Genomic DNA, 26,190 nt, shown 5'->3' with positions numbered 1-26,190 from the left:
TAAGCAAATAATTCTTTACGAGTTTTAAAATACATGACATGACTTTTTACGGTTGCCCGTTGCAAGGTTGTGCAAAAGTTCTCTTTGCGCATGTTGTATACTTTATATTTCATGATTAACAAATATTCTTTAACGTTTTTGGCTACGGTATTGTTTAAACCCATGTCTTTTCATCCCACCAGTAGATGGAGCAAAATATACACTCATTGTTCATACATTGTCAGATTAAACTATAGATATAACTATACACAGACAAACTCATTTGTCTTGCAAGTTCCATTGGAAAGTAAAACTAGATGTAAAGGCATTGTGTGCGGTTGGGTCGCACACAAACTGGTTTAAAAGTGTATAAACCCGAAAGGGTATGCCATTGCAGAAAGATATTTTGTCATCGTTGTTTGCTGCTAGAGATTGCGTGATAACTACCCGAGTAGTTTGCCAAAATCAATATTTTTTTTCCATTAAAGGTAATAAAAATTTTAACGACTCTGCAAATGGATTGGCTGAACAGCGGTCCAACAAGATCGCAGGAATTTAGTGCAGCGCACTGTATGTATAAGACTGTTCAAACCTACATGATTTACTTTTTTTCAATATAACTTCAAACATTACAATTAATTAGTATTATACCTTGATAAAGCATTCATAAATAGTAACGAATGTCGTTTATCTTTTATCTGGGTGAGTGACAATAAAACACAAGCTTCACGTCCTTAACATAAAATCAAGGGGTTTTGTAATTGTTTTTCTGTTGCTTTATTTTGCAATCGCAACTAAATCAAAACGTATTAAGATGTCGTTTTTGTAGCTTTTTCTTGATTTCATCATGGCATGGTAAACTGTAACAGCCATGTGATGACTTGGTTTTTATTATGATCAAAGAACATATTTGAATAGTTCTGGCATTGGTCGCGTAATATTATGTCATGTGTGTGTGTGTGTTGTAAGTGGTAAGTGTAAACGTACTCAGCGTTTCTATAAAAATGATCTTTAAACAACAAACTATCTCGATCTCCAATATAATTTTTGCAGACAGTAGTTACTGTGCCTAATTTCCTTGCATGTTGCTGAAATCAGTTTCCTGATAAAAGCAGTTAACGTTTATTAAAAGTATTTTTGGGTAGTATTTGTACAAATATGAATATTCAATTTTTTTTGGTTAATTGTTTGCAACAACCATTTACAAATTTACATTACAAATATATAAATGTTGATTATGAAAAATACCAGATCTCAAATAAACAAGCAGCCGCGTGCATTCGCAAGAAAACTGAGAGCGGTTTAGCGATTGAAGTGATGGTTGTCCACGCTTCGCGCCCGTAAAACAAATCTTGGTATGGATAAATCGTGAATACAGTTCCATTAAGTGATAAAAGAATCCACAAGGAAGCGTTGGTGAACACCAAGCAGACCACGATGTTACGCAATATGCGTTTCGTGCAAGTATGTCGCGTGCTACAGCTGTCTATGCTGTCGTCGAAGTCACTTATTCTGTCGTCAAACGATGTGTCGTCGTCAGAAGCAATTGTTGTCGCCGCTTTTGTGTCATCTAGCGGCAAGTTTTTTTCGTTCAACGGCTCTTTGGCGTTAAGTGTCTCCACTGACGACAAGTCAGGCGCAGAGAGAGATTTGGTTTTCAAAGTGAATAAAACGCTCACTGGTTTTCTTTCCTGCAAAGAACGAAAGTTACTTGGATTCGGAAAAAGTATAGTTTAGTAGTTGGACACTGAGTCAAAAGTACAACGTTACAATCCCCCTTACAATCATGGTGGACGATGATATGTGTCGTTCAAAATCGCCAAATGTCTGGTTGTCGTAGGTTTGAGGCGGAAGGGTCACTGATTTCTTTTTCTCTTTGCAACTGTTATACAATGAACGTTACATTGGTAAAAGACAAACTCGGTTTTAGATTTGCTGATTGTCTTGGTATTACCAAGATTGTTTGAGATGAGTTCTCACTAAGGTTATTTAATGAGCTAAAAGTACTTTTCTGCTACTTACCTCGATGGACACCCTGACGCTTGAAGTCCACACATGATGAACAACACCTGTAAAAGTTGACTGAGTTTACTTGCCTGAAACTTATCGACCTTGATTTCAGTTGTCAATTTGGAAAGCTGTTTCAAACACATTTCCTTTACCATGCAAGTAACACAATCACCTGTATCAGGTTTGCGATTATATCAATGAGGGGATTAATCAAAGACAAAATCCATCCATCTGAGCCGTTAGTTGGCCCACCAATGCCCACAGAAAATATTGAGAAAATGTTGACGATTATCAAAGCGACCAAACAGATGAAAAACAGAACCACGTCTAGGTTAGCGGTGAATTTCTTATCCTTTGAACTTTGCCAAAGGAAATAAATTATAAAACCGAGAATGCATGCTACAATGATAACCGCATTGCATGCAACCTAAAAGAAAAACAAAAGGTTTGATAAAATTGATTTTATTACAGTTATTATGATTACATAGTCTTAAAAGCAAATATAGGAAGCCTATCAACCAGTAGTGTTGTTTAAAGATAAAAATTTTTATTGAATGATTGAAGTTAAAACGTTTTAGCCAAATTTTGCTGTTATTGTCACCATTGTACATGAATTATTATTATCGAATCGACAAACTTATCAATAATAGCTGTTTGTTTTAAACAAGCTTGATGAGGGGAAATCCTAAAACATGTTTGCTGTATAAGCTGAACAAATTACAGCATCACGCACTCCACTGTTTACATCGCAATGAATGGAAAAATTTCCCAAATTGCAAAGGGTTGAGGTAATGTGCCTTTTATAAGTTGTGAACAGTAACACTTGTTTTCATGACTTACCAGAAACGCTTCGTACATGCGTAGTTGTTCGATCTCCTGGTAGTAATTCCTTGTTTTGGAATCAGATTGGGTAAGTTCCAGAAAAACGATCATGACAACCGTTGCCACAAACACTGACGCCCCCACGAAAATACCTGCAGAAAATGAGAATGAATGAGGTAAGAATGCTCAGCAGAGGTCTACCTCTGCCTGTAATCCGACACTGGGATATTTCAAGAGAAACTTTCAGGTAGTAGTTTTACAAATTCAAATACCCTTCATGCTTTTGATTGAACTCGGTCGTTAAAAGTTAAACACTTTTAAAAAGTACACATCTTATACCTTGATAGGTTTTTGTGATGTTGTAGTTCCGCTTCTTGGTGCTATGGTCGTGGTGCAAAGCTCTCCGCACATTGCGCCAGATTTCGTAAAGAAGGCAGGTTGTGACCAATGAAAATTCGACAAGAATCGGCGACAGAAATAATTCTGCTTTTGAAACGACCAAACAAAAATCTGTCGTGCAGCGGCATTTCCCATAAAATAACCCACGATCCGTGTAATCTAAGTTACACATTAGACATTGGCTAAAATTAGATGGCAACTGGTACACATGTAATTCAGAGTATATAGTTATGGTTTATAGATCTCATACAGTAAAGCCAAAAATATACAAGTTCTTCGGTTATATCATCAGAGGAACTTTCATATTTTTTCATCATTGTCATGCGCAGAGAATTTATATAAAACTACTTTTACTTGTATTAACACTATAGTATTGTTTTTATCGTAAACTGGTCGTGTATGTTCACTCACTGCCACTGTCAGTTTGACTATAATCGTCGTCGTGAAGAGCGTGGGTAACTTCGTCAACTACTGTACTTAACCACACGGCTAAACTAGTAGCCATTAAATGCATTGTCCAGAATCTGCGTGATTTTTCAAATATAGATAGTTTAAAAAATTTCAACTGCAATTGTTTTTTGTAATTGATTGAAAGCGAAAAGTCACTTGTACTAAATATAGCACCGTCAATTTTAGTCAATCATTTTATCGAAGAAAAAAAAGAATTTTGTAATTAGGACCTTATCTCAAATATTGTAGAATTTCTCCCAACGTGGAATGGCCTTACCTGTTCTGATGTGGCAGTGCGTCTATGAACCGTTTACCATGGCGAAAAAGGAACTCAATGAGCAATACAACGTGAATGGCATCCAGTGCAAACAAGATACCGTAAGAAACCTTCTCATTACACTGGGGGTTGCTGATTTGCAATACGGCTATAAATTCCAACACTGTCTTCACCACAACTGTAATTCCAAATATCGAAACAACACCTAAGAAAACACGGAATGAAATAATATTAATCTATAAATCGTTCTTGACGTTTTGCTAAATTAACTGACACCAGCTTTAATTCTATAAACCGAAGATTAGCTGAAAAAAAAACAAAGAGAAATATATACCTGTCAACCAACGATTGATGAATATCTCATGTTGAATTTCGCCGGAAAATTCTTTGCGCTTGCAAGTGCTGTAAATTTTAAAGGCGATCATCCACAAAACCGACACGGATAATATAAATTCCAGATAAGATCTCGAAATCTCACGTGTCGCCTGTAAAAGTTGCATTACTTTATTAACACGATCTATACTAGCTTTATACTGAACTATAATTATCAAAAAAGCAACGTGGCTTTATTATTACCTTGCTTGTAATTATTTCCGAAGTTTTAAACACGAAAGTTAATCCGATGATGAAAATCCCGTACAACAGGGATAAGATGTTGCTAATATCATCAACAAAACCCCGCTTGTATTTTATCCTCCTTCTTGTTAAGACCTCAGACACAGACTCACTCACTGTGCGTTTCTTTCTGCGTTCTCTCAGACGAAGTTTCCTGAAATACATGAACGAATATTTGTGCAAAAATTTGCACTTGGAATGCGCATAAAATTACGCTTTCGCGCTGTGGACGTATCAATTGACTTTTTTGAGTTTACTCTTTTGCAACCATCACCCACCTGTGTTTTTCTCTGGCGATCTGATTCGACTCGATTCCAAATACAGTCGAAATCTGACTCTGCGGTGGGGTCATTTCAAACTCCATTTTGTCTGTCACGATAGGGTCGATCCAAAATATTCAAAGTATTACTTTAATTAAATTAACATTTATTATCAACATTAAATCGTATGACATGTACTTCAAAGCCGCTCACTCTAAAATACATAGTTGTAGATGGCGGTAATTTTAACGTCACCCATCAATCCAACTTGCCAAAAAATACTAATTGATGTGGTATTTACCTTTCCACTGCTGGTGGTAGAAAAGATAGTTAATGGCAGTAAATTTTATGCTTGTACAAACGTTATTAATGTTGTTACGTCAGTGTAAATTCTACTAGGCCTATATAATTATACCAAGTCAATTCCATCCATTTTCTCAGATATTTTTGGAATATCGTACATCTAAACATACAGAGAGTTTGCCCTTGAATCATCTGTTTCGCCTAAAAAGCTATTTTGCCTAAAGTTGGTACTTTTACTGGTACTTCACCTTGTCCGTTGCCTCATTGAAAAATTTGAGTAAACCGTAAACTTTGCCCTAGCCACGACCGTAAAAGCAAGACTCGGTGCACATAGTACAATGAAAGACACTGCCCCTATAGCTCGGAAGTTTAAGGTAAAACCTAAGGCAAAGTTGTTTTCGCATAAAATGGTTCACAGTGAAAGAAACCTGAACTTCAGTTAAGCATGAATTGTCCGCAGGATGTCACGCGGAAACTGATTTTTTCTTATTTTTTTCTCAGGCTTTTTCTTTCACACGCAAAGCGCAAACCTTTCTTGCCATATTTAATGTAAAGGTCGCGTATGTAAACGCGTTGCTTTTTGCTGTCATTCTTTGCAAGCGATAGCCTACTTAATTCCCTATGAGGTAAATGTTATTGAAGCGTTCTGCCGTTCTTCACATAAGATGCAGCTACCTACTTCGATCCGCACACGCGTGCACTGATAACGTTCACGCATTCTCCAGCGCTTTACCTGTATTGCTTTTTTTTGCCGAAAGCACGTAGTTTTATGGAAAAACTTCTTCACAGTTTTTTGATTTCAAAGTTTTTTCATTAAGAGAGTAAAAGAATCTCCATTTCCGCAACGAGTTTTGTTTTTTTCTTTACGTAAGTTTATCGCAGCTTGTAACTGCGACGCAATAATTTGAGTTTCCCAAGTGGTTTTCAGGTCATCAGAGACAAGCCAGCAATGCTGCAAATTATAAACCTTTCTGTCATTTTTCAATTCCTGTTTGGATTGTTTACATTCAGCGTACACTGGGCTTTGGTGGTGGCCAATACATTACAAAGATTTACGTATAACCTGATACTACTCAATGTAATGTTTAAAAAATACTCCAATTACATAATTGGTTCACAAGCGGCTCTCTAATTGTTATGTCAGTATTTAGGGATTTTATAAAAGAAACCCAATAACTGCTGGATTTTTGGTAACAAAACCCAAAGCTATATGTTTTAAAGCAGACATTTGAAGTGTTGCTCTTATCGCATTGGTTGGTTACTATACACGTGTGATGTCGATCAAAAACGGCTTTAATGCGTTGGCCCATAAGCATTCACAATTTGCAAAACGTCATGGTGCAATTGTGATTCATTCATTCATTCAACACTGATCGCAATTCAATAATATTTTTTACGAAGTAGGTTATTGCTAAGCGCTGCAACAATATTTATTCATTCGTGTAATTGTAGTTGATACTATTGACTCTTTGACATTCAAGTTATTTTCCTTAAAGCAAACAAAGGATATAACGGGGGAATTTTTTTTCCTACCTTATATAATATATACTCTTGTGTAAAGCCAAAGCAACAAATATAATCTGTTCATATAAAGCATTTGCAACTTTAACATTCATAAAAGGAATTTAGGGTTATCAAAAACAACATACTTACACAAAAAATACAAGTAACCTGTCTTTACATACGCTCGCAGCTGGCCACAGTATCAAATCTGGAATCAAAAAGTGACAGTCAATTCACTCACTCTGCAACTTTACAAACGAGCGGTTTCTCATATAACTACGACAATAAAAACAAGAACACAGCAAGTTTTGACCACGCGGCAGTTTATTCTCGCAGGTAAAAATGTGTGTAACTTAGCTTTGGGCGAGAAGCGGGGAACCAATCCACTTTCTACGCAGCCTACACATAAACAAAACGCCAGCGCTAAACTATGGACAAACCGTTATAACCGCAATGTAAATAGTAAAAACGTTATTAAAACATTCTCGAAACGAAATGACAACGTCTATTTCACGGAGTCAAATGGAAAAAATTCAAAATGATTTTGAAGACTTGGTAAAACAATGAGTTAATGAAAAATCTAATAATAAAATTTAACGGTAAATTGTTAACATCTGCTAGCACGTTTGCTGTACAAATATCTTAGTAATGGCCTTTTACTGCGTTTAAATAAACAACATTATAAGTTATAATACATGTTTTTCGAGAAATATCGTGCAGTTTCTTGTTTTTTCTTTTCGTTTTTCATCGTTGTTGCTTTTCTATATATTGCCAGCAACTACTGAGCGCTATGTAGGCTTATGTAAATATACACAATAATTCGCAAAAAAGTCAAGTTATTCACCTTTCCTATGTCTGGATGATACATGTTGCAATCGATGATTGGATCGGGGGTTTACGGTCTATGTACCAAACAGTAAATTATGTTTGACTTGTTAAATGCCGCCAGACCTCGGTCGGTTTATGTGTCAAGCACAAAATCTTATCGCAACGCCAAATAAATTGTTTGTCGGTTATATGTTACCAAGAACCGCGTTATAAACTTTAACAATATGACTTTATCAACAATATTTATGGACTGACTGTTTGCGCAAAAAAATGCTCAAATATTTTAGGAACATGGTCTTTGAGACGCTTAATTAAATCAATCATGCAGCATATCAGTAATAGTAAAACTACTTAAATTTGCAAATTGTAAAACACAGTTTACCATGACGTCACACGCTAGCCGTGTGACGTCAAATACTCAAGTCAATAGGCATCGTACGGCAGGAAACATGCTGTGATCATATACTGTACCAATATACAGTCTGATTTGTTGGACTTTTCTATACTTTTTCTTGTCTACATTCTGTTAGCTAAGACTTTCTAGAGCAAATGTAACTCATTCCTTCCTTAAGCTATAGATTTGCATTACAGCAGTATTGCGCAGTCGTTTCAGGTATTTCTAACTTCTTTGTTTAGAATTAAATGACACTTTGCAACAAATGTAGCTTATCATTGTAAAACATCGAAAGCAAGATTCTATCAAGCTTGCGTGTCCTGAGATATTGTTCAAGCCTATAAATCTCTTCGCGTTTGATAATGCCGTTGTATAGTACAGTAGTATAGTTAGTAGTTCTATCCAGTAAAGAATATTGAAATAGGCACATTTCTACTAACGGTAATACCCACTTCAGTTAAATAGCTAATACCACGCGATTATTTCATCTCGAGCAGGCAAACAACTTTGCCCAAAACCTGATCTTGCTGCTATCAAAATGCTTTCACGAGTTCGTTTAGTGACATCAACCATCTTACTGACACAACTGGGCACGTACTGATATACTATTTCACCTCGGGCTTTTGCTGTAAACAACAAATGAACCACAGCAAATATGTCGTAATCAATTTTAACACAGTTAGAGTTTTTTTCTGTAAACACGAGCTCAGCTAAAGATGGAAAATTTGGCGATGTAATGAAGTCACGTAGTCAAAGCCATGCTTGGACAAATGACTATAAGTTCTACGATTACGACAATATATTCTTCAAGAATCTAGAGCGTATTCATTTTGAAAGATGTATTTTACGCTGTTGCTAATCGGAAATCGCTGGTTGGGGTTCCAAAATTTCATTGGAAAATCTGTTATGTACATCACTGGTCATCGCCCACACGCAGATATTTGTTAATCCGCACCAGGAGGTGTATGATTAATGACCTTTTTGTGCTAAATGCATGTTGTATTGACACATTCCACTCTGTTGCAAAATAAGAATAACAAGCGTCAGGCGCAGATTAACAGAACATTACCACTAACGTGCAGAGATAAAGCCGATTACAAAATGCCCCCAAGCACATTGCAATGCTGGTATGAGTTTATGCGAAGTTTAAAGCTGGGTTTTCAAGGTCATTGGTTTCAACTGAATAACCTTCACGCATTTCTGTAAATCGTTGAAACGTCAAACTCACCTCAAACGCAGTGGCATTTTTTATGCAAAAACGTGAAAAACAAGGCAATGCAGCAGCTTGCATGAACTACTTGACTGTTTGAAACATTTTTCAAACTCAGCGAAACGTTTATACGGGCGCAAACACCTGGATATTTGTCCGCTAACCTGCAATTATTTGTCTGCCTTAAAGTATACAATCCTTCTACTGCTGACCAGCGTTTCTGTTTCATGCCTTTGTTTGTTAGTATTACCTTGTTAATCTGATAACTATTATCAAATTGCTTTATCTTTCTACCGTTTACTTTGATTACATTTGTAAATTGTTGATATTTACAGGTTACAAAGCAATCAGTTTAAAACGCTTTAAAGTTTTTTACACCTTCTACTAGCTTAAACGCGAAACTCCTTTAATGCGCACATGCTATTGTTCCATTATATCAGTCTTAAGTAAGAGGAAGTGTTGCTGTACGTATTAAGGACGGTCAGGTCACACCATCGTTGCATAGCAGGCGACTTGAAATACTGCTTGGGACGGCCACAATCGATCATACGTTGGCTATTGACAAATTAATCACGCTTTTTTACTACACGTTACATGTATAGCCCTACCGTGAGAAAAATTCAAATTTATAGAATATTAGGATATGAATGTTTCGTATTTTTTAATCTAATAACTGCATATTGAAGTTTTTGTCTCTTCGAAATTTATTTTCCTTGTTTCTACTGTGAACGTTCCATTTGTGCGGATGTGCACTGTGCAGTGACTACTTGTTATTGGCTAAAAAAAAATTAAGAGAATGTCGTCATAAAGCGCTTTTTTTACAGCAGATGTGGAACACAAGCACTAGATCGGTAAAACGCAACAAGCTGACAATGTTCCGCTTATTCTTACATTAAGGAAAACTAGGTATATTAGAATTTAGAATACACTTTTCGACCATAGTATGTTAATTTTCAAGATCTGAAAAAAGAAACTTTCCCAAAACCTGGTGACGACACTGGTAGCTACATAGCCCACGTATGCGGTCGCGTGATCTGACCTATTGCAACAAACACTCCCACGCATGGTTTAACACGAATGGTCACTTGAGACTTGTGCGCTTGCTACGGCGAACATAAAAGCCTATAAAAGATTTTGAATTGAAATTTAAGACAAAAATACAGCTGGCTTTTGCCAACATGAAGATTTTTGTTTGCATTTAGTTTGACAAGTCATCTTATAAATTATTATACTTGCTGTATCCCCCGAATATACATGAGGTCAGGAACACTTACGCCGAAACTCTTCGGTTGTACGTGCATAGCTAACTTGTTGCAGGTATAGTTTGTTTATCATTTAGAAACTCACTGGCAAGAACGAGATACATTTTGTACGTATTGTTCTTATCATACGAGCCTGATTTTCCCCTTGACGCAACACTTCTTACGTATAGCGGAAGTTATGTTCAGAAATTAATCACGTGTTTTCTAGCTTTTGGCGAGATGACTCACGTGATTTTCTCCCGTTTTTGACGTGTTAAAAACAGAACATATGGCAAAAAGACTATTTACTAGCTATTTTACCATATTTTATGCTACATTTTAACCTATATAAATCCGTAAAAATTGATCCGGAATGCCGTAAATGAAAAACCTATAATTTACATAATTTTTCTAAGAAACGGGGTCTTAATTGATACAAAGAACCTCTTGCAATTTGTAATGACGTTATCGTGACGTATCGCCTTAACAAATGAACTGTATCTTCTTTTTCAAGCTACGCCCAAGGTCTAGTAGGCCTATAGTTGTGATAATTTTTATTTAAAAAAGATGGTTTCAAATTAATTTAAGTAACCATGTCTACTAGTTGAACGCACAATGAAAGCAGCATTCATTGGAAGGTAATTACAGGCAATTTAAGGCAGTGACAAACCTACACAAATTACATTAAAAGTACATGAAATAGGTTTTAAACGGATATACTTTTATATCGAGCATACATATCGAAAGACCGAATTACTTCCTTGTTGTATCGAAAATAATTAAAAACAAGCTAAGCAAACGTATCGAATAAATGGTATGTGGAAACCACTGAAGTGCTGTGGAATATACAGAATATTGAAAAGCATAAAAATCAAACAAAACAAGACATACAGTGCTTCAGAAGTAGTCAACGATGTTATGTTTTATCTAAAATACCACATTTCGAACAAGCAAGCGGCTGCATGCATTCTCAGAAAAACCGATAGTGGTTTAGTTACCGAAGTGATGATAGCCCAAGCTTCGTGACCATAAAAGGTATCTTGGTAGGAATCAACGACAAACAGAAGACCGTTAAGTGATAGAAAAAGCCACAAAGCTGTATTGATAAATACCAAAAATATGGCAATGTTACGCAACGGGGTTGGTGTGTTGTGTATTTCCGCAGGCATGTCATTTTCAATGTCGAAGTCCTTATCACTGAATGCACTTGAGACTGGAGGTGAAATTGTAGCGTTTGTCGTGTCGTAATTCGCACTGTATTGCAGCATGTCAGGGGTGGACATTGATTTCATTGTAAAACCCAAAGTTTTACGTGTTTTTTCGTTCTGAAGCACATAGGTCATAGAACATAAGACATTTATACAAGGTCTGGCGTATTTGTGGTTGATGGTCGTTATAACTGCCATTGCTGTATCGTTAAACTTACGTCATTATCGCAATTTGATGACTTCTCTTCTGTTACTTTAACGCTTTCGATAAAGACTTCATTGTCATATGCAACTGTGGCAGATGCAAGCTCCTGTTTTTTGCTGCGGCTGAAATGAAATGACTGATATTAATACAAATCCAATTGCTATTACGTCTGTAATTTAACATAGGCCTAAATCAAATCTAATCTTACCGCTTTGCTTTAGAAACGTTGATTTGCAATCCAAACATTATGAAAAAAGCCTAAATATAGTTAACATATTTTTAGCGTTTTTATACAGTGATAATGGATCAAACATTTTTTAATGCGAAGTCAAACCAAGGAGTCTATGGCGATTGGAAATTATTGTAAGATTAAACAGTTTTAACCGTTCTTGCAAATTGCAATAGCATTTGTCTATGCAGAAGCATCTAGCAACATAGATTAAGACCTGCAGTAAGTTCGCAAGCATATCCATGAAGGGATAAACTAGAGCTAAAGCCCATAATTCGTCATCGGCCGGTGGCGCTGCACACAGGGAAAAAATAACAAACAGATCCACCACTATGAGCCCGATGAGACAGGTGAAGAAAAGAACGACATCCAAGTTGGGAGGTAGGGACGAAGCACTTAACCGTTGGTGAACAAACTGAATATAGAATCCGGCGATGCAAGCGATGATGATAACGGTGTTACACGCAATCTGTGTATTAAACAATACTTAGAGTTGCTGCATATAGGCTATTGATATCAGACGTATTTCAGCCACTAAAGTGTTTTTCAACTTGGCGTGTAGGCTACTTACTAAAAATGCTTCAAAAGTATGGCTTAAAAACATTGCTGTTTCATTTGTCGAATTTTTCAGTTGATTGTCCTTGAAATCAAGAAGTATTATCATCGCTATTGTGACAAGAAATACCAGAATTCCGACCAAGATTCCTGAAACAAAATCACCACTTAAGTTAGTTTTATCAGCAAAGCTATAAAGGTAGACAGGTGTACCGGGGGCATAACGCATTTTACCTTTGAAAGTATTAGAAATTTTGTACTTTGGTTTTCCATGCGAATGATGACTGCTTTGGCTTTGCCCTACTTTGCGCCATATGATATAAAGAAGACATGTAACCACAAAAGAAAATTCAACCAAAATCGGAGAAAGAAACAATTCTGCTTTTGCTACTACTTCGCAATATTCAGTAGAACAAAGACAGTTTCCAATCATCATTCCACCCGTTTTTGCATAACCTGTTGATGGATAAAAGGTAACGTTAATAATTAATAATTTGGTAATTCATGCCATCATGGACGTGTACATAGGCCTTCATGAAAATATACTCACTTGAAACGTTTGGGTGTTGATAGTCTTCCGCTTCAAGAGCGTGTGTTATCTCATCAAACACCGTGTTCAACCAAATCGATAAACTGGTGGCCAAAAGATGCACAGTTGCAAACCTGAATTTTACATATACCATTATTTCTATTTACGTTCAACTTTCTCATATTAAAATTTTTTACCTGTTTTGAACGGGAAATTTGTTCAATGAGTTTTTTCTGTGCAGAAAAATAAAATCAGCCAGCAATAAGACATGAAGACCGTCCATTACAAACAAGATACCGTAGGGCACTTTATCAGTACAAGGATCGCTAATCTGTGTTACTGCTACAAGTTCAAACGCAGACTTTACCACAATTATTATTCCGAAGAGACACACCACACCTGTGTTGACATAAAACTCTGTAAGTTGTGGTTAAAAACATGTTTACCTTCCCGCACACCGGTTGGTGAAAGCATTTGCTCACATATCTGCATATGGTCGGCATGTTAACTACAAATAACTGAATACACAAAAACACCAGGTTCTTTGTTTGCCTATACAACTACTATAATATTGAACTTTGTCTGGGAGCACGAACCAATCAGCCAATGGTTGATATATGAAGCGTTCCTCGTTTGAGTTTTGTCTGTATTTCGCCCGAATATGCCACAGCTGGAAATTTTGAACGCGGTCAACCAGGACACGGAGATAAACAAAACGCAATCCAAATAGTATTCTGCCACTTGTCTGTAATTCTGTAAACAGAAATTAAGTTTAGTTGAACTAGACAATTTTAAAAACCTTATTCTGAAAGCCAGAGGTATAATTTTTGCAGAAAACTTGCTGTCGTAAAACATATTAAGTTAATAGCACAAGTTAGCGTTATACAAATGGTTTTAATTATTTTGTTAAAAAGGAAAAATTCACTTTTGTATAATTATTCATAGGCTACAACATTTATAAATCAATAAAAAAGAGGTTACCTTCATCGTTTCAGAAGCAATTTTATCCGACACTTTGAAAACAAAAGTCAAGCTAACAATGATTATTCCATACAGCACGGACAACGCAATTGCAATGCCGTCAGCAGCTTGGGGTTCACTTTTAGCAACTTCGGATGAATCGGCCGACGATTCGCTAAAACGTTTTGGTTGGATACATCTTTGCTTCTGGGCTTTCCTTTTCCTATGTTGTTATATAGTTATTATTAAAGAAACCACAATAAAAATATCCACGATATTATAAGTTAGTTTTTGTTAATCAATATTTTGATATTTTTTGTTTTTCTTTTTGGTCGGAATTTTTATATTACATAATACTTTGCCCTTTTTGTTTTTTGTTACCTTATTTCAATCAATTTTATTTACCAACTTTTTACTTCCATTACAACAAGCAATCGACAACTTAACTATAAAATATCATTGTAATGTTACAGTAACTGGTTATAACTTACGCGAGTGCTGCAGATTCAGTTGTAATCTTTGTTTCACTTGCTGCTTGGATCGAAATTACATCTTGTGTTTTACTGATGCTAAAATTCATCTTGCAATACTTATGTTAATAAAAAAATAAAATGTCAGTCACTTCCAAAATTCTGCAAGGTTGTACCGATGTGCTAAGGTAGATTGTCTGAGTAGGGCACGTAAATTGTTGCTTAATTTATAGCAGCATATCTCATAGCAGATATTTCTCTTCGCTTTTTTCTTTCTTTTTCGTTAAACGACGCAAAGGATGCAAAGTTTTGTTGCGAGAACAGAGAAGCTCGGTGAATGATTAACTCGAGGAAATTCCACGAATACGAAAAAAGTTTATTTCAAGGTCTTTTCCCTGACAAACATATTGTTTCTGATATTATGTTCATCACGATCATTTTGGAAGTTTTGGTATAATTCTAATAGTAAATGAAATGAAAATACTCATTCGGCTTTCGGTTGTTTTCATTAAAGTTGTTTTGGTTGTTGGCAAAAGTTATCGTGTAATGGCTCGTTTAACGCGTATAATTAACACGTCAAAAGTGTTGCCTTCGAAAGAAGAGCAGATGCAAATTGGAACCCGAAAACATATTTACGCCTTGTTAGACAAGGCAAGCTTTGTTCTTTAACCGAATCCACTCTGCCCAAGTGAAACGGAGCAGACAATAGAAAACCAAACCAAGTCCATTGAGAATTAAAACAAAACGGCAAAGAGTATATTTAAGTTGACGTTGGTAGTTTGAGGCTATAAAAGAGTTTTAATAAATTAATTCTCTGTTTGGTGTAGACCACGGGCGGGCAAACTTGTTCAATGAAAGAGTCACCTGCGTAACACTACAAACACCAGCGAGCCACAAAATCAGTAATGTTTGTCAATTTGGTTATTATAATATAATATATAATATTATATAATTAGCAGTCTATTTGGGATATTACTATTTACCTAAAAGAGCCACAAAAAAACATGTCGGCGAGCCGCAGTTTGTCCACCTTTGGTACAGGCTATTCATCATTTTATTGAAATCCTATAAATGCTGAACTTCTACTTTAAAACGTAGGAAAAGATGTATTAATTGCAACAGTTTGCTATGTATATATAGTAATTTCTACTTTCATTATTTTCCTTCCTTGATGTTTTATGCAGTGGCGTCCATTGCTTCGTTCACAAAATGATTTTGCAATTCTTTAGTATAGGGCGTACCTCGGAACTTCCCATGCTTTGTATATTTACTGTATTGTTTGTTTTGCTAGAGGGCCATGAACAAATATTATTTTGAGTGTTATTGGTTACTTAATATGTTTAATTTCAAGTTTGGTCTGTATACAGGAGGTAGAACCTGACAAAGTTAATGTTTTAGAGGTGATTGCAAACAAGGTCTTTGACTGTAAACAACCAATAAAGTTATCTGTTCAAATTACGTCATCTCGGTAAGATGTTGTGTGAGCAATGGGTGAAAATATTTTCTTAACTATTGGTTGCAAAAGCGAAATTTATGCTTGGTTTGATTTTGGCTTCTCCACCAGGTAGTAAATACTTTCTGGTGATTTGCTTAAGAATTCAATCTGTTTTTGTAGGTAAACCTTTGTTTTCTTGGTATATTCTGCTTTCTGTAAAGAGAAGTGTCATAGGATCATAACCGTATTTTTTACATACTAGAATTAAAATGAAAGAAATTAATGGTTCGATGTTTAAATGTGAAGCAGTATAGCACAACAGGTACTTTCGAATATATTAACTTTGATAATGCAAACGTAAACAATCACGACAAATCTCAGCCAAAAACACATCACAAGTGTTTCTTTCACAAAAACTTGGTATATAGGATAAATGTAAAGGTATAGGCCTACTCGAAAATGAGAATCTTAATTCTAAAAGATATTGATAAAAAAGCAATCTGCAACATGGTGGTCGAATGTTTTGAATAGCCTATGTCATATGTTGCAAATAGCCTTTATTTACTGTTGACGAAAATGAGAACTATACGTTATTCTTCATTGCAAAATGTAATATTTTAATGAGAAATTTTTTTCAAGAATATCGAATTGTGACAAATCAATTATCTCGCAATGATGAAAGATGAACATTAAAACTCTATGAAAAAGGGACTAATTAAGAATAAGACCAGACCTCAAAGAGACACGCCGCCGCGTGCATCCTGAAAAACACGGTAAACGGTTTTGTTACCGACGTGAGAGTATTCCACATATCATGCCCGAAGTACCTGTACTGATACGTATAGACAGTAAATGCGGTTCCATCCAATGATAGGAATACCCACAGGCAAGCGTTTGCAAAAACCAAGAAAAGCAATAAGTCACGTAATAATATTCGGATGTTGGAAGGATGAGACAATTTGTAATGCTTCGGGAAACATTGATTGGTACTTGGTGTCCTGTTGAAATTATTTGTCTGTGTTGTTTCAGCAGCGTCATCTAGCGAAAGAAACATTTTCCTATTGTGTCCGTCACAAAGGCTTCCATTATTTTCTTCTTGCTGTTTACTACCGACATCTACCGGCACGAGATGGTCCTGAAAAATTGTTAACGGCCATGTGCAACTTTGAGCATCGTCATGCATTTTACAGAAGAAATACAGTCTTAGAAAATGTTCACAACACCTGCTTTGTCAATGACAAACTGCTTTGGACACTATCACTGCGACTAATGACGTCATCTACTGCAATTGGGTTTGTAAAACTGCGGTTCTTATCGACTCCTTGTTCTTGACTGGATCTGTTGGTGGTTAAAGAACTGAGGATGCCTTGTTTTACAAGAAACTACGTAATACAAAGCCGTTAACGTTGTTGTACGTTTGATCTGTTAAAAACTTTAACGAATTCGATACCTTAATTGCGTTTCCTTGCTTGTACCAATTTCTGGTTGACGACTTAAACCATATATGATGAACAAAACCTAAAAGTACATTAAAACATATAGCCTATAATTGTCGCAACAGAAGCCCGTGCTGGTATATGGCATATATCAAAGTCTTTTTCGTCAAAATGAAGAAAGGTTTTGCATAATTTAAAATCGGCCATGATTTCTTATAACTCAAACCCCAGTTGCTGAGCTGATCTTTGTGCAAGTTCCTAGACGCACACATGCTTTATTTCATTGAATAATTTTTACATCATATTGCCGAAGTGGTAACTGTTCAATGGCTGTATATAGAATCACAGAACAGTACCAATCGTCATTTGTGCTTTGCTTAAGAGCATTACAGTGGGTACCATGGCGGGGTAACAAACCCAGGTTGATAATCCCGAGCCCGACGCTCTAACCGCTCCGCCACGAGTATTTACATCACTTGCACACAACAAGGCTTTGATACAAATTAAGTTTATCTAATTTTAAGACTTCTTTATCTCATTAACCGCAAGTTATAAACGCTGCTTACCGAACCGTATCATATACCTGTACAACGTTTGCCAAACTATCGACGATGGAATAAGCCAATGACAAAAACCACTCGGATGTCAACTTTTCAGTCTCTTCTACTGACAAGGAAAGAATAGAATATGCATTAACCAGCAGGGGACCAAGCAAGCAAATGTAGAGCAACGTTGAGTTGAGAAAGTCAGCTGAGTTCGTCTTCATTTTTTTCTCAGATTTGTAGTAGATGTAAAGGGCCAGTGCGCAGGTTATTAGTATAGCTGCATCACACGCAACCTGTGGAATGATAGAAACTTGTGTCATTGGTAACTTGTGTTTTATCTGCAGATATCTTTGTCATAGTATTACAACTATCTATATAGTATATACTGTACAGTCTACAAAGTTGATTTTGGCTGAACCGGTATAATCAATATATAGCCTATAGTAAAATAAAAACAACAGGATATAAGATGGCACTCTAGGGTTAACTTTTATTTTTAATTTCTCTATACACTATGTAATATATATCACTATTTATAAATATTGTATGTAGTGCTAAATTTTTTGCTTCTCTTTATCTACGCTCACAATGCTATATATTATTTCAAATGCAACTCACAACAAATGCGTTATGCAGAAGTAGACACATGTTTCCTTGAACATACGTTCCATCGTTGGAGGCCGCTCCAGAGCTATACGTTCCCAAAAGTGTAATCACAATAACTGTGGCTATGATTACAACGCTTCCCAAACCGAGACCTTAAACATTGTATCAGAGACAATTTCTGCCTTTTTGCAAGGTTTTATCACATGATAGACAGTAACAAAAGTTTATGTTCTCATTGTAGGCTACCTTTGTATGACTTGTAGAATTTGAAGCTAGGCTTTATTATCGCTTTTTCACGCTTTTGCGCTATACCGGTATTTTGCCACATAATGTACAACAAACAACTAGAAACCAAACAGAATTCCACCATAAATGGGAAAAGGAAAACGTTTGCTTGGTAAACAACTTTGCAAAACGCTGTATTACAAGCGCATTGTCCAGAAAATAACCAACCATCTGAAACAATAAGCGTCATGATTGTTAGGCCTACAACAATATGCAGCAAAGTCTGTTTAAAACGAGATAAACCGGCTTTCAACAGCCAAAGCAAATATTACTCACCTGAATTTTCGTCGTTGTTGTCAGTTTCTATAATGCAGAGAATGAGTTGTTATACCAGTCGAACTTTAATTAATTTACTTATTTTACGACTTGTTGAAAATACGCTTTATACCAGTTGCCGAGCTGAGTGTGTTGATAAAGTTGTAAATATCAGGAGTTTTATTGCAGTTTGCGCCAATAGTTTCCACAAGTTTTTGTTTTCCTTTGGTAAACCCTGGGATTGTAGCGAACTGTAGAGTCGAATTTGTTGTTGTATTGTAACTGTCGTCAGTTTTTGTTAGAGCATGATAAATTTCATCCGAAACAGTTGACACCCACAGGGAAAGGTTCGCTCCTATTAAATGAGCTATTCCAAATCTAAAATATGCGTGTCATGTCATTGAATTTACTATTAAATGAGCTATTCCAAATCTAAAATATACGGCATATCGTTGAATTTACTATTAAATGAGCTATTCTAAATCTAAATTATGCGGCATTTTCATTGAATTTACTTGTTCTTGGCAATTTGGTATCATTTGATATAGACTACTTCTGGTTTTGTTGTCCGGTATTGAGTTGGTAAATTGTTTCTTTTCTTTTGTTACCTGGTAATATGCTTCCATTTCTGTATATGAAGCTTGGAAAATGTGAAAAGAAATCCCACTTGTACAGTTGTAAACATAATATCAACTCCATAAATGATACAAAGAAGTACTTTCTCTGGACATAGAGGATTGTCGATATTAGTCGCGGCTATTAATTCTAGTCCGCTTTTGATTGCTATTGCTAAACCAAAAAGTGCAACTACACCTAAAAAACAGAAAAACATCGTTGTTAGCAATTTGCTTCAGCCCACATTAAATATAAAACTCTTTTACTCCAAGCTTACAACAAGTGTTTTTAACCTTACCTTTCAACCAGCGATTTGAGGCGTGGTGGCTTCCGATTTGCTCGGTCCGTTCGAGCTGATTTCGACGGTTGGAAGCGGACAGCCAGAGAAAGATTAACCATAACAGGCTAACCGAGAGCAACGCGATAATATAGCAATCCGAAGGGACAGCAAAACTCTGCCAACGAAATTGTAAACTCAAGTTACGAACTTCTTCCATGAGAAATATTGAGATATAACTGAGGAAGTAAAACTGGAACGTTCATTACTCTTTGGTTACCCGTATCTCGTTTTCTTTGCCGGACATATACTTTGCTGACATCATCACAAATGTAATAAGCAGTATGAAAATTCCGTAGAGAACAGACAGGAGGAAGCTGGCTTCGTCACCAAAATTCTGTAAAGTTTCTTCATCGTTCTCTCGTTTTGAAATACTTTGCCTCAAGTTGATAAAATTAGCACTCATTTTGTAAAGAAATAGCCTAGCCTTTTCAGTTTACTCTCGTAAGTAATGCTTCCAAACTGCTGTTATCGGGATTTATCGTTATACATGAATTATAAACTAACATAGTATTTTTCGCAAACCATGAGCAGGCGAGCGTATTATAAGTATGTTTCATATATTACTGGCAATCCGTCATCCTTCTCTGTATTCTTTGCTAAATAGTTGATATGACGAACGTTAAAAATTGAGCATGATCGCAAACCTTCTTTTCTCAGTCTCGTTTTCATTCGGTTTATTATATCTGGTAATACGTAAACTTGTACAATAAATTGCAGGTTAGATTCTCGTCTAACTAAAAAATACCGGACACGTCATGTTATATAACGTTTACGGCTGTCATAACATTCATAATTTTGTAGCCCGGTAAACACTTCGGTAAAAAAAATGTAGTTGGATAAGTTATTGAACAATACTGTCTTTCTGTGTAGTTGTTTGGTTAATATTGTCTGCGTTTTGACACGTAATGCACCATGTTGATCATTCTCGTAAAATTGCTTTCCACGGTAAAAGAAACTGACATGGCCACTTCGCAAAACCATAAACATACACCTATAGTCCTGATGCGATTACCACTACGCAAACATAGCATTTTATTACGAATCATGTGAGTGGTGACGTAGTTTGGTAAAACATGTATAGCGTGATGATTTCAAAGTTGAGTTTATTTAATAAATAAACGAGAGTAATGTATGTTAGTTTTGCGCGATTTTTGTCTTTGTTATTTGTCAATTCCTGGTTTCACACGACTCGAAAAAAAAACGCAGCAACTCGTTCTGCATCAACCAGATAAAAAGTAAATGTTTGGTAGCGTAATGAAGCTCCGCTTTGTGAATGCGTTTAAAAAAAACCTTATCATAGTTCTGATATGGCTGGTTGATTATGGAATGCGTTGATAACTCTTTTCTTAAATGGTTTTCATGATAAATTTACAGAAAACGCTTAATTAATCAAAACATACACCATCGCCATGTAAGTCTGGGAGTTGCAATGACAGGGAAACCGCCGTAACATAAAATGCTCGCCGCAATACTTTCTTTGTTATGTTTCTTTAGACTGTTAAAATCCAATGTAGGCACAGTCAAAAAAGTAGTGTTAGTTAGAAGAACTACACAATTTGCACTTAGCAGCACATAATGCCTGAAGGTGGCATGAAGGTTGGCTTCACTCGGCTTCCCGCCCAGTTAATTCAAATCTTCACCAACAGGCTTCAGTTCCGGCATTAACCCGGCACACAATAAAAAAAAGCAAATAAACGCATCGATAACTCTATAAATCTGCCAACCAGTTCTCGCGTTGTGAAGAATTCCTGTAATATACTGAATTATTGATACCGCTAACAATGACGAATGAGATAAAAAGTACAGGTATTGAACAGCAAGAAAACGCATGCAATCGTTGCAGGTACTGCTGCAAAATACGTGGCACTGAGTGTAATTTCAAACGGAATGTAAAACAATCGAAACGCCATAATAGATCACTCTCCAGCATATTACAAGTTACAACTAACTCTGTTTATAACAATAGCATTTAAAAACCAGGTAGTTCAGTATACAACGAAAATCGCATCTTTTACAATCTGTATAAACACGTACAATAAAACTCGGAGTAGAAAGCAGCACGGCAAAAGTAAAAAAACACCATTTGCAAAGGAGGTAAGTTACGTTTGGTCAATGGCAAGCACAGCGCTTTCAACTAACTGTAACATAGCTTTTACGGTTTTCTTAAATTCTTCACGAATGCGACCAAAAGCCATCACATTTTCGGGTTCTGATTTGATCCAGAATTTATCAAACTCGTAACATAAATAGCCTGTCAAAGTAAAACCAAAACTTTAAAATGTACTTGAAGTCAGTGTTTAATGTATAGTATTATGCAAACATCCTGTAGATCAAAGAAGAAGTAGCCAAATTAAAAGTTATATATGAATTGCTATGATGCTTTGTATCCATTCATCAACAGCTTCAGATCCATTCTACCGATTTGAATCAAATATCAAAGGTTTGCTGCTATTCCAATAGCATTTGGTTTAATTCCTACCTTGATTTTATTAAAGTAATTGACTTTTTGTGTTTGCTAATGCACACAGTTGCTGAATTGTTAAAATGTGCCAAGAAAACTTGTTAATCCTTTAAGTTGAACATATTTTTGTGAGGCAGACTTACAGAACACCTCTTGGAAGTCGTCCAGGCTAGGACGCCCTTCCACTCGATTGTAGAAATGAGATCTTAGGAGTCCATTGCACATGAATTCATGAACCATGTTTGTGATGTTAATACCAACAATTGCGTAGGGATATCTGTGGGGGTAGAGCGTTTGCATTGCAAGAGTTTTACAGAAGAAGTTCAGACACAAACATGAAATCTTCATTTTTTTTATCTTACAGCAATAGGACTAAAAATATAACACTTACCCATGTTGGGGATGTTGTGAATGTAATAGCACCTGCCTGGCAAGATCTGTGTACTTTTCAGCAAAATAAACAAGATTCTGCAGACCCAACATACCCATTCCTCGAAAGTCTGTCTTTGGATCAACACCCTGTGTAAAGGATTTATACAATACTAGTCAAATAAAGTCTAAATCGAATGACTTGTCATTAATATGTAAAATAAGTGGTGGTGCTCTTGGAACTTAAACTTACCTGAAAGCCTATGTCTCCCCATTGGTGTGATATTCTACTTTCAAGTGGCTGATCAGGCTGTAGCAAGTTCCAAAGCTGTTTATGTATCTCAAATATTGTGTGATTTTTATATATTACAAAGCAATACTGGCATCTAATAACTTGGGAGCAAAGTAATCCTAACGAAGTAGTAAGTAGTAACAAAGTATCATAAGTAGTCCTAACGACTGAAAAAACTATGAACTTTTCAGCCATCATTTGTGGTGCTACTTGCTATCTCAAAAAATATAGAACATGCAATTTACGGAAGCAAGAAATATTGCTAACCTTGTACAAAACTTCTTCATGATTTTTATTTTTCGAGTCATACGCTTCCATTCTTAGATTCTCAACTTGGCAATACAAACTATCAAAGCCATAAATTTGTTCAAGACAACATTTGAAAGTGTCAAAAAACCTGTTTTCAGAAATGAAAGCTTTTGATGATGAAAAACAAGCAATAGTTATAATATATGCCATATATGTGGTTATACGATTTTTCTTTTGAGAAAAAACCTTGGATTTGTGTCATCCACAATTCCCTTTAATGCCATCACATTCTTAATACTGGCATCTAAATCATCTGGTTCCGCTTCACACAGCATGCGCAGAAGTGAATGTCTTGATCGATACATGCATTCCTCTGCATAAGAAGCAAAACGAGTTAGTAAAAATAGTTTTGAAAACTACAGTTAAATGGCTTGGTATTTACCCAGTTTAACAGTCCTCACACCAGGTTTGCACTTGGCAACAATTCGCTGAAGTTCGCAAGTTCCGGACACAAGTCGAACAATCCATTTGATAAAAGAACGAAAAATGGAAATTGTGTAGAGTACCGAAATCAAATCTATGCCATTTCTTGTCTTAATTGGAATTCTTTTAGTTTTATGGCCTGGCTGAACATTGTGCTCCACCATTATTTAGACAAGTAAACCTTTGAAATGTATTGTGATATGATCAAATGGTTATTAATTATATAAAACTTCCTTCAATGCAATTGAAAAACACAGAATTTAAAAGTATGAAAGGCATCTTGTAAACAAACTTTACATTCTGTCCGTAATATATATCATTTCTAAATGATATTGACATGATATTGCACAATGTAGTTCAAAGAAAGCAGCTTAATGAGTTAATGAAACGCAGTTAAAAATCAAAGATTGTATTCTGAAATATAAATAAGATAAAGCTCAATATCATGCAGAAATAAAGTCAGCCAAGAAAGTCACAGTGATCCGTTTAACTAATAATTTGAAAAAAACAAGGATTTACAGTGTATAGTATGTAACTTAAAGCTATACTGTAAACCCACATATAATAACACAACCAAAGTATAGTCACAGACAGCTTGAATCACCTAAATGATTGATCAAAATTTACATGAAATTAAGTGTCAGAAATATAGTGAGGGCACTTTTTGTCAGCAAAAATGCAACCTCTCAATTCAATAATTTAAATGATTCATAAGGCGACAAGCGCATATATGAACAAATACTAACTTCACAATGATAGAAATCAACCAAAAGAAGAGTTATATATTCATAAATACTGTAATTGTGCAAGGCATAAACTATTGTACATAGAAAAGCAGGCTCACCAATGCTAGCACACTTGAAGGGTAATTGTAATTTCTTCATCAAATGTGTGCTAGCTCATGTAAAGAACTAAAAAGAATAAATTGTCCAATGCAATAACCTAGCAGTCTGGCACGTTTCGCAAATTTTCTTTAGTTTATACACCAAGTTATACACGGTCTATCCAACATCTACGCTTGAGAATCACAATAATAAGACAATTTTTGTCATTGCAAAAATTTTTCCAAAGACAGAAAAAGGTCAATTGTTAGAGATTATCAATAAACAATTTACGACAAATAAAGTAGTCCAAAGGAAAAAAGTCTATAGTATTCAGTTCTATTTTAACAAAGCAAGCAGGTTATTAACTACAGGTAACCGAGTAAATGTGGAGCCCATTCCAACAAGTTAACTGCACCAGCAATTGCAGCAGCCCCTACAGCTCCACCAACTGCCACCGCAGCTGTTTTTGCAGCTGACCAATGAGTGGAATCGGCATTGCTAGGTCTTGTATTTACAGAACTCTCTGTCCTATCTGATGAATACAGACCCCTACGACGTAACACTGCATCGGGCAATTCATGCTGTGCGACTAATGCATAATCACAGAAGGTTGACATAGCAAGGCCATCTTTGTAATAATCTATTGCTGTAACGGACAGTGAAGAGGGTGGAAACTGAATGTAAAAATCGGCAGCTTTGCTGATTAAAGTTTCTAAAGGCAGATCAGTTTTCCGAGCTGTCTGTAGCAGCACTTGGTAAACACGAGCCATTTCGCACTCACCATCCATTATGTTGTCTGCATTGTCCAACACTATCTGAGCGGCAAAATAGACTGGCATGAGTGGGTGGCAGGAAAGAAAAAAGTCATAAAGGCGCTCAATATCCTCTTGCTTAGGAACCACATAGCTATACCATGTGATTAACCAACTCAAGGCAAACAGTGTACCAACTTCTGATTTCTCTATATACTTGACTAACTCAGGATTCGATTTCTCTAAAATTGGAATTAAGTAATTTAAAATATCTGCAGTGCTATCCATAGAACGAACCATGAAATCCCGTAAGTGATACGTGGATAATCGTTCTACCAATGGGAATGATAGCTGCTTGCCACAAACTAATAAAAATGTCACACATATGTCGTGATATCCTTGGTAATAGTTAAGCTCTGAATGGGTACATAGAACACTTAGAATCAAATCAGTCAGTTGTTCTTGAAGAATATCCACTTCTTCTTTTGGCATCGTTGAAGGAAACCTTCCACCTGAACGATTCACATCCAATTGTACTTGGCGACATTCTGGATGCATTCTTACATTTTTAGGACATTTTAAGTGAGTGTCTGTCACATCTAAGAGGTGCGGCCACACTTGACGTCGGAGTTTACGTGAAAGTAAACCTCCAGGGGATATTGACAATTTCCTTAATGAATGGATGTCGACAGGTTCTGACTGAAGAGCTTCTACAATGTGGGCAGCTTTTAATTTTCTCTTTGACCTACTTAACATATTTATTAATGGTTGAACTATACACACAATGTTCACCAGC

General features: G+C 36.0%; 5 protein-coding genes across 6 annotated transcripts; all 5 read right to left on the bottom strand.

Annotated features, from left to right (window-relative positions):
- Window positions 1-1,085: 1,085 nt before the first annotated feature.
- LOC143454162 (proton channel OTOP2-like) lies at window positions 1,086-6,656 on the bottom strand. 2 transcript variants are annotated; one of them, XM_076954986.1, is made up of 12 exons: window positions 5,036-6,656; window positions 4,831-4,960; window positions 4,514-4,706; window positions 4,272-4,422; window positions 3,938-4,142; window positions 3,622-3,734; window positions 3,151-3,369; window positions 2,830-2,963; window positions 2,162-2,416; window positions 2,002-2,048; window positions 1,762-1,861; window positions 1,086-1,670 (listed from the first exon to the last, which is right to left on the bottom strand). In XM_076954986.1, the coding sequence occupies exons 2-12, from the start codon at window positions 4,914-4,916 to the stop codon at window positions 1,215-1,217; spliced, it is 1,959 nt and encodes a 652-aa protein (XP_076811101.1). In that variant the 5' UTR covers window positions 4,917-4,960; window positions 5,036-6,656; the 3' UTR covers window positions 1,086-1,214. The 2 variants fall into 2 exon arrangements, with proteins under 2 accessions (XP_076811101.1, XP_076811102.1); XM_076954987.1 differs by having other exon boundaries at window positions 4,831-4,921.
- A 4,174-nt stretch (window positions 6,657-10,830) lies between these two features.
- Window positions 10,831-14,665, bottom strand: LOC143455725 (proton channel OTOP2-like). The gene is made up of 11 exons (XM_076955112.1): window positions 14,469-14,665; window positions 13,999-14,200; window positions 13,614-13,770; window positions 13,215-13,416; window positions 13,039-13,151; window positions 12,723-12,944; window positions 12,505-12,638; window positions 12,151-12,402; window positions 11,913-11,962; window positions 11,718-11,826; window positions 10,831-11,616 (listed from the first exon to the last, which is right to left on the bottom strand). The coding sequence occupies exons 1-11, from the start codon at window positions 14,555-14,557 to the stop codon at window positions 11,215-11,217; spliced, it is 1,932 nt and encodes a 643-aa protein (XP_076811227.1). The 5' UTR covers window positions 14,558-14,665; the 3' UTR covers window positions 10,831-11,214.
- Window positions 14,666-16,031: 1,366 nt separating this feature from the next.
- On the bottom strand, window positions 16,032-21,280 carry LOC143451111 (proton channel OTOP2-like). The gene is made up of 11 exons (XM_076951671.1): window positions 20,182-21,280; window positions 19,923-20,079; window positions 19,618-19,822; window positions 19,143-19,387; window positions 19,031-19,057; window positions 18,716-18,925; window positions 18,482-18,621; window positions 17,902-18,156; window positions 17,333-17,400; window positions 17,106-17,220; window positions 16,032-17,017 (listed from the first exon to the last, which is right to left on the bottom strand). Exons 1-11 carry the CDS (start codon window positions 20,365-20,367, stop codon window positions 16,598-16,600), a joined length of 2,028 nt encoding a protein of 675 aa, XP_076807786.1. The 5' UTR covers window positions 20,368-21,280; the 3' UTR covers window positions 16,032-16,597.
- Window positions 21,281-21,821: 541 nt separating this feature from the next.
- LOC143451159 (ELMO domain-containing protein 2-like) lies at window positions 21,822-24,018 on the bottom strand. The gene is made up of 7 exons (XM_076951674.1): window positions 23,778-24,018; window positions 23,582-23,708; window positions 23,354-23,483; window positions 23,048-23,122; window positions 22,817-22,944; window positions 22,569-22,702; window positions 21,822-22,215 (listed from the first exon to the last, which is right to left on the bottom strand). The coding sequence occupies exons 1-7, from the start codon at window positions 23,980-23,982 to the stop codon at window positions 22,064-22,066; spliced, it is 951 nt and encodes a 316-aa protein (XP_076807789.1). The 5' UTR covers window positions 23,983-24,018; the 3' UTR covers window positions 21,822-22,063.
- Window positions 24,000-26,150, bottom strand: LOC143451143 (TBC1 domain family member 20-like). Its single transcript, XM_076951673.1, has one exon. It carries the CDS (start codon window positions 26,148-26,150, stop codon window positions 25,008-25,010), a length of 1,143 nt encoding a protein of 380 aa, XP_076807788.1. The 3' UTR covers window positions 24,000-25,007.
- Window positions 26,151-26,190: the final 40 nt, after the last annotated feature.

Source organism: Clavelina lepadiformis, chromosome 1 (assembly GCF_947623445.1).
Source record: "Clavelina lepadiformis chromosome 1, kaClaLepa1.1, whole genome shotgun sequence".
In the NCBI taxonomy this organism is placed as follows: Eukaryota; Metazoa; Chordata; class Ascidiacea; order Aplousobranchia; family Clavelinidae; genus Clavelina; species Clavelina lepadiformis.
This window is presented reverse-complemented; position numbering and strand designations above follow the sequence as displayed.

Coding starts and splice junctions, on each gene's coding strand:
- LOC143451159 (XM_076951674.1), bottom strand. CDS start 23,982: ATGGTGGAGCACAATGTTCAGCCAGGCCATAAAACTAAAAGAATTCCA. Junction 23,709..23,777: donor TGTGAGGACTGTTAAACTGG/GTAAATACCAAG, acceptor CTTCTTATGCAG/AGGAATGCATGTATCGATCA. Junction 22,703..22,816: donor TCACAACATCCCCAACATGG/GTAAGTGTTATA, acceptor CTACCCCCACAG/ATATCCCTACGCAATTGTTG.
- LOC143451143 (XM_076951673.1), bottom strand. CDS start 26,150: ATGTTAAGTAGGTCAAAGAGAAAATTAAAAGCTGCCCACATTGTAGAA.
- LOC143455725 (XM_076955112.1), bottom strand. CDS start 14,557: ATGAATTTTAGCATCAGTAAAACACAAGATGTAATTTCGATCCAAGCA. Junction 12,639..12,722: donor AATTTCTAATACTTTCAAAG/GTAAAATGCGTT, acceptor ATTTTGTTTCAG/GAATCTTGGTCGGAATTCTG. Junction 11,617..11,717: donor CATCAAATTGCGATAATGAC/GTAAGTTTAACG, acceptor TATGTGCTTCAG/AACGAAAAAACACGTAAAAC.
- LOC143454162 (XM_076954986.1), bottom strand. CDS start 4,916: ATGGAGTTTGAAATGACCCCACCGCAGAGTCAGATTTCGACTGTATTT. Junction 4,143..4,271: donor CATCAATCGTTGGTTGACAG/GTATATATTTCT, acceptor GTGTTTTCTTAG/GTGTTGTTTCGATATTTGGA. Junction 3,370..3,621: donor TAGTCAAACTGACAGTGGCA/GTGAGTGAACAT, acceptor TGTGTAACTTAG/ATTACACGGATCGTGGGTTA.
- LOC143451111 (XM_076951671.1), bottom strand. CDS start 20,367: ATGAGTGCTAATTTTATCAACTTGAGGCAAAGTATTTCAAAACGAGAG. Junction 18,622..18,715: donor ATTCTACAAGTCATACAAAG/GTAGCCTACAAT, acceptor ACAATGTTTAAG/GTCTCGGTTTGGGAAGCGTT. Junction 17,401..17,901: donor GTTTGGCAAACGTTGTACAG/GTATATGATACG, acceptor ATGTACTTTTAG/GTTTTGTTCATCATATATGG.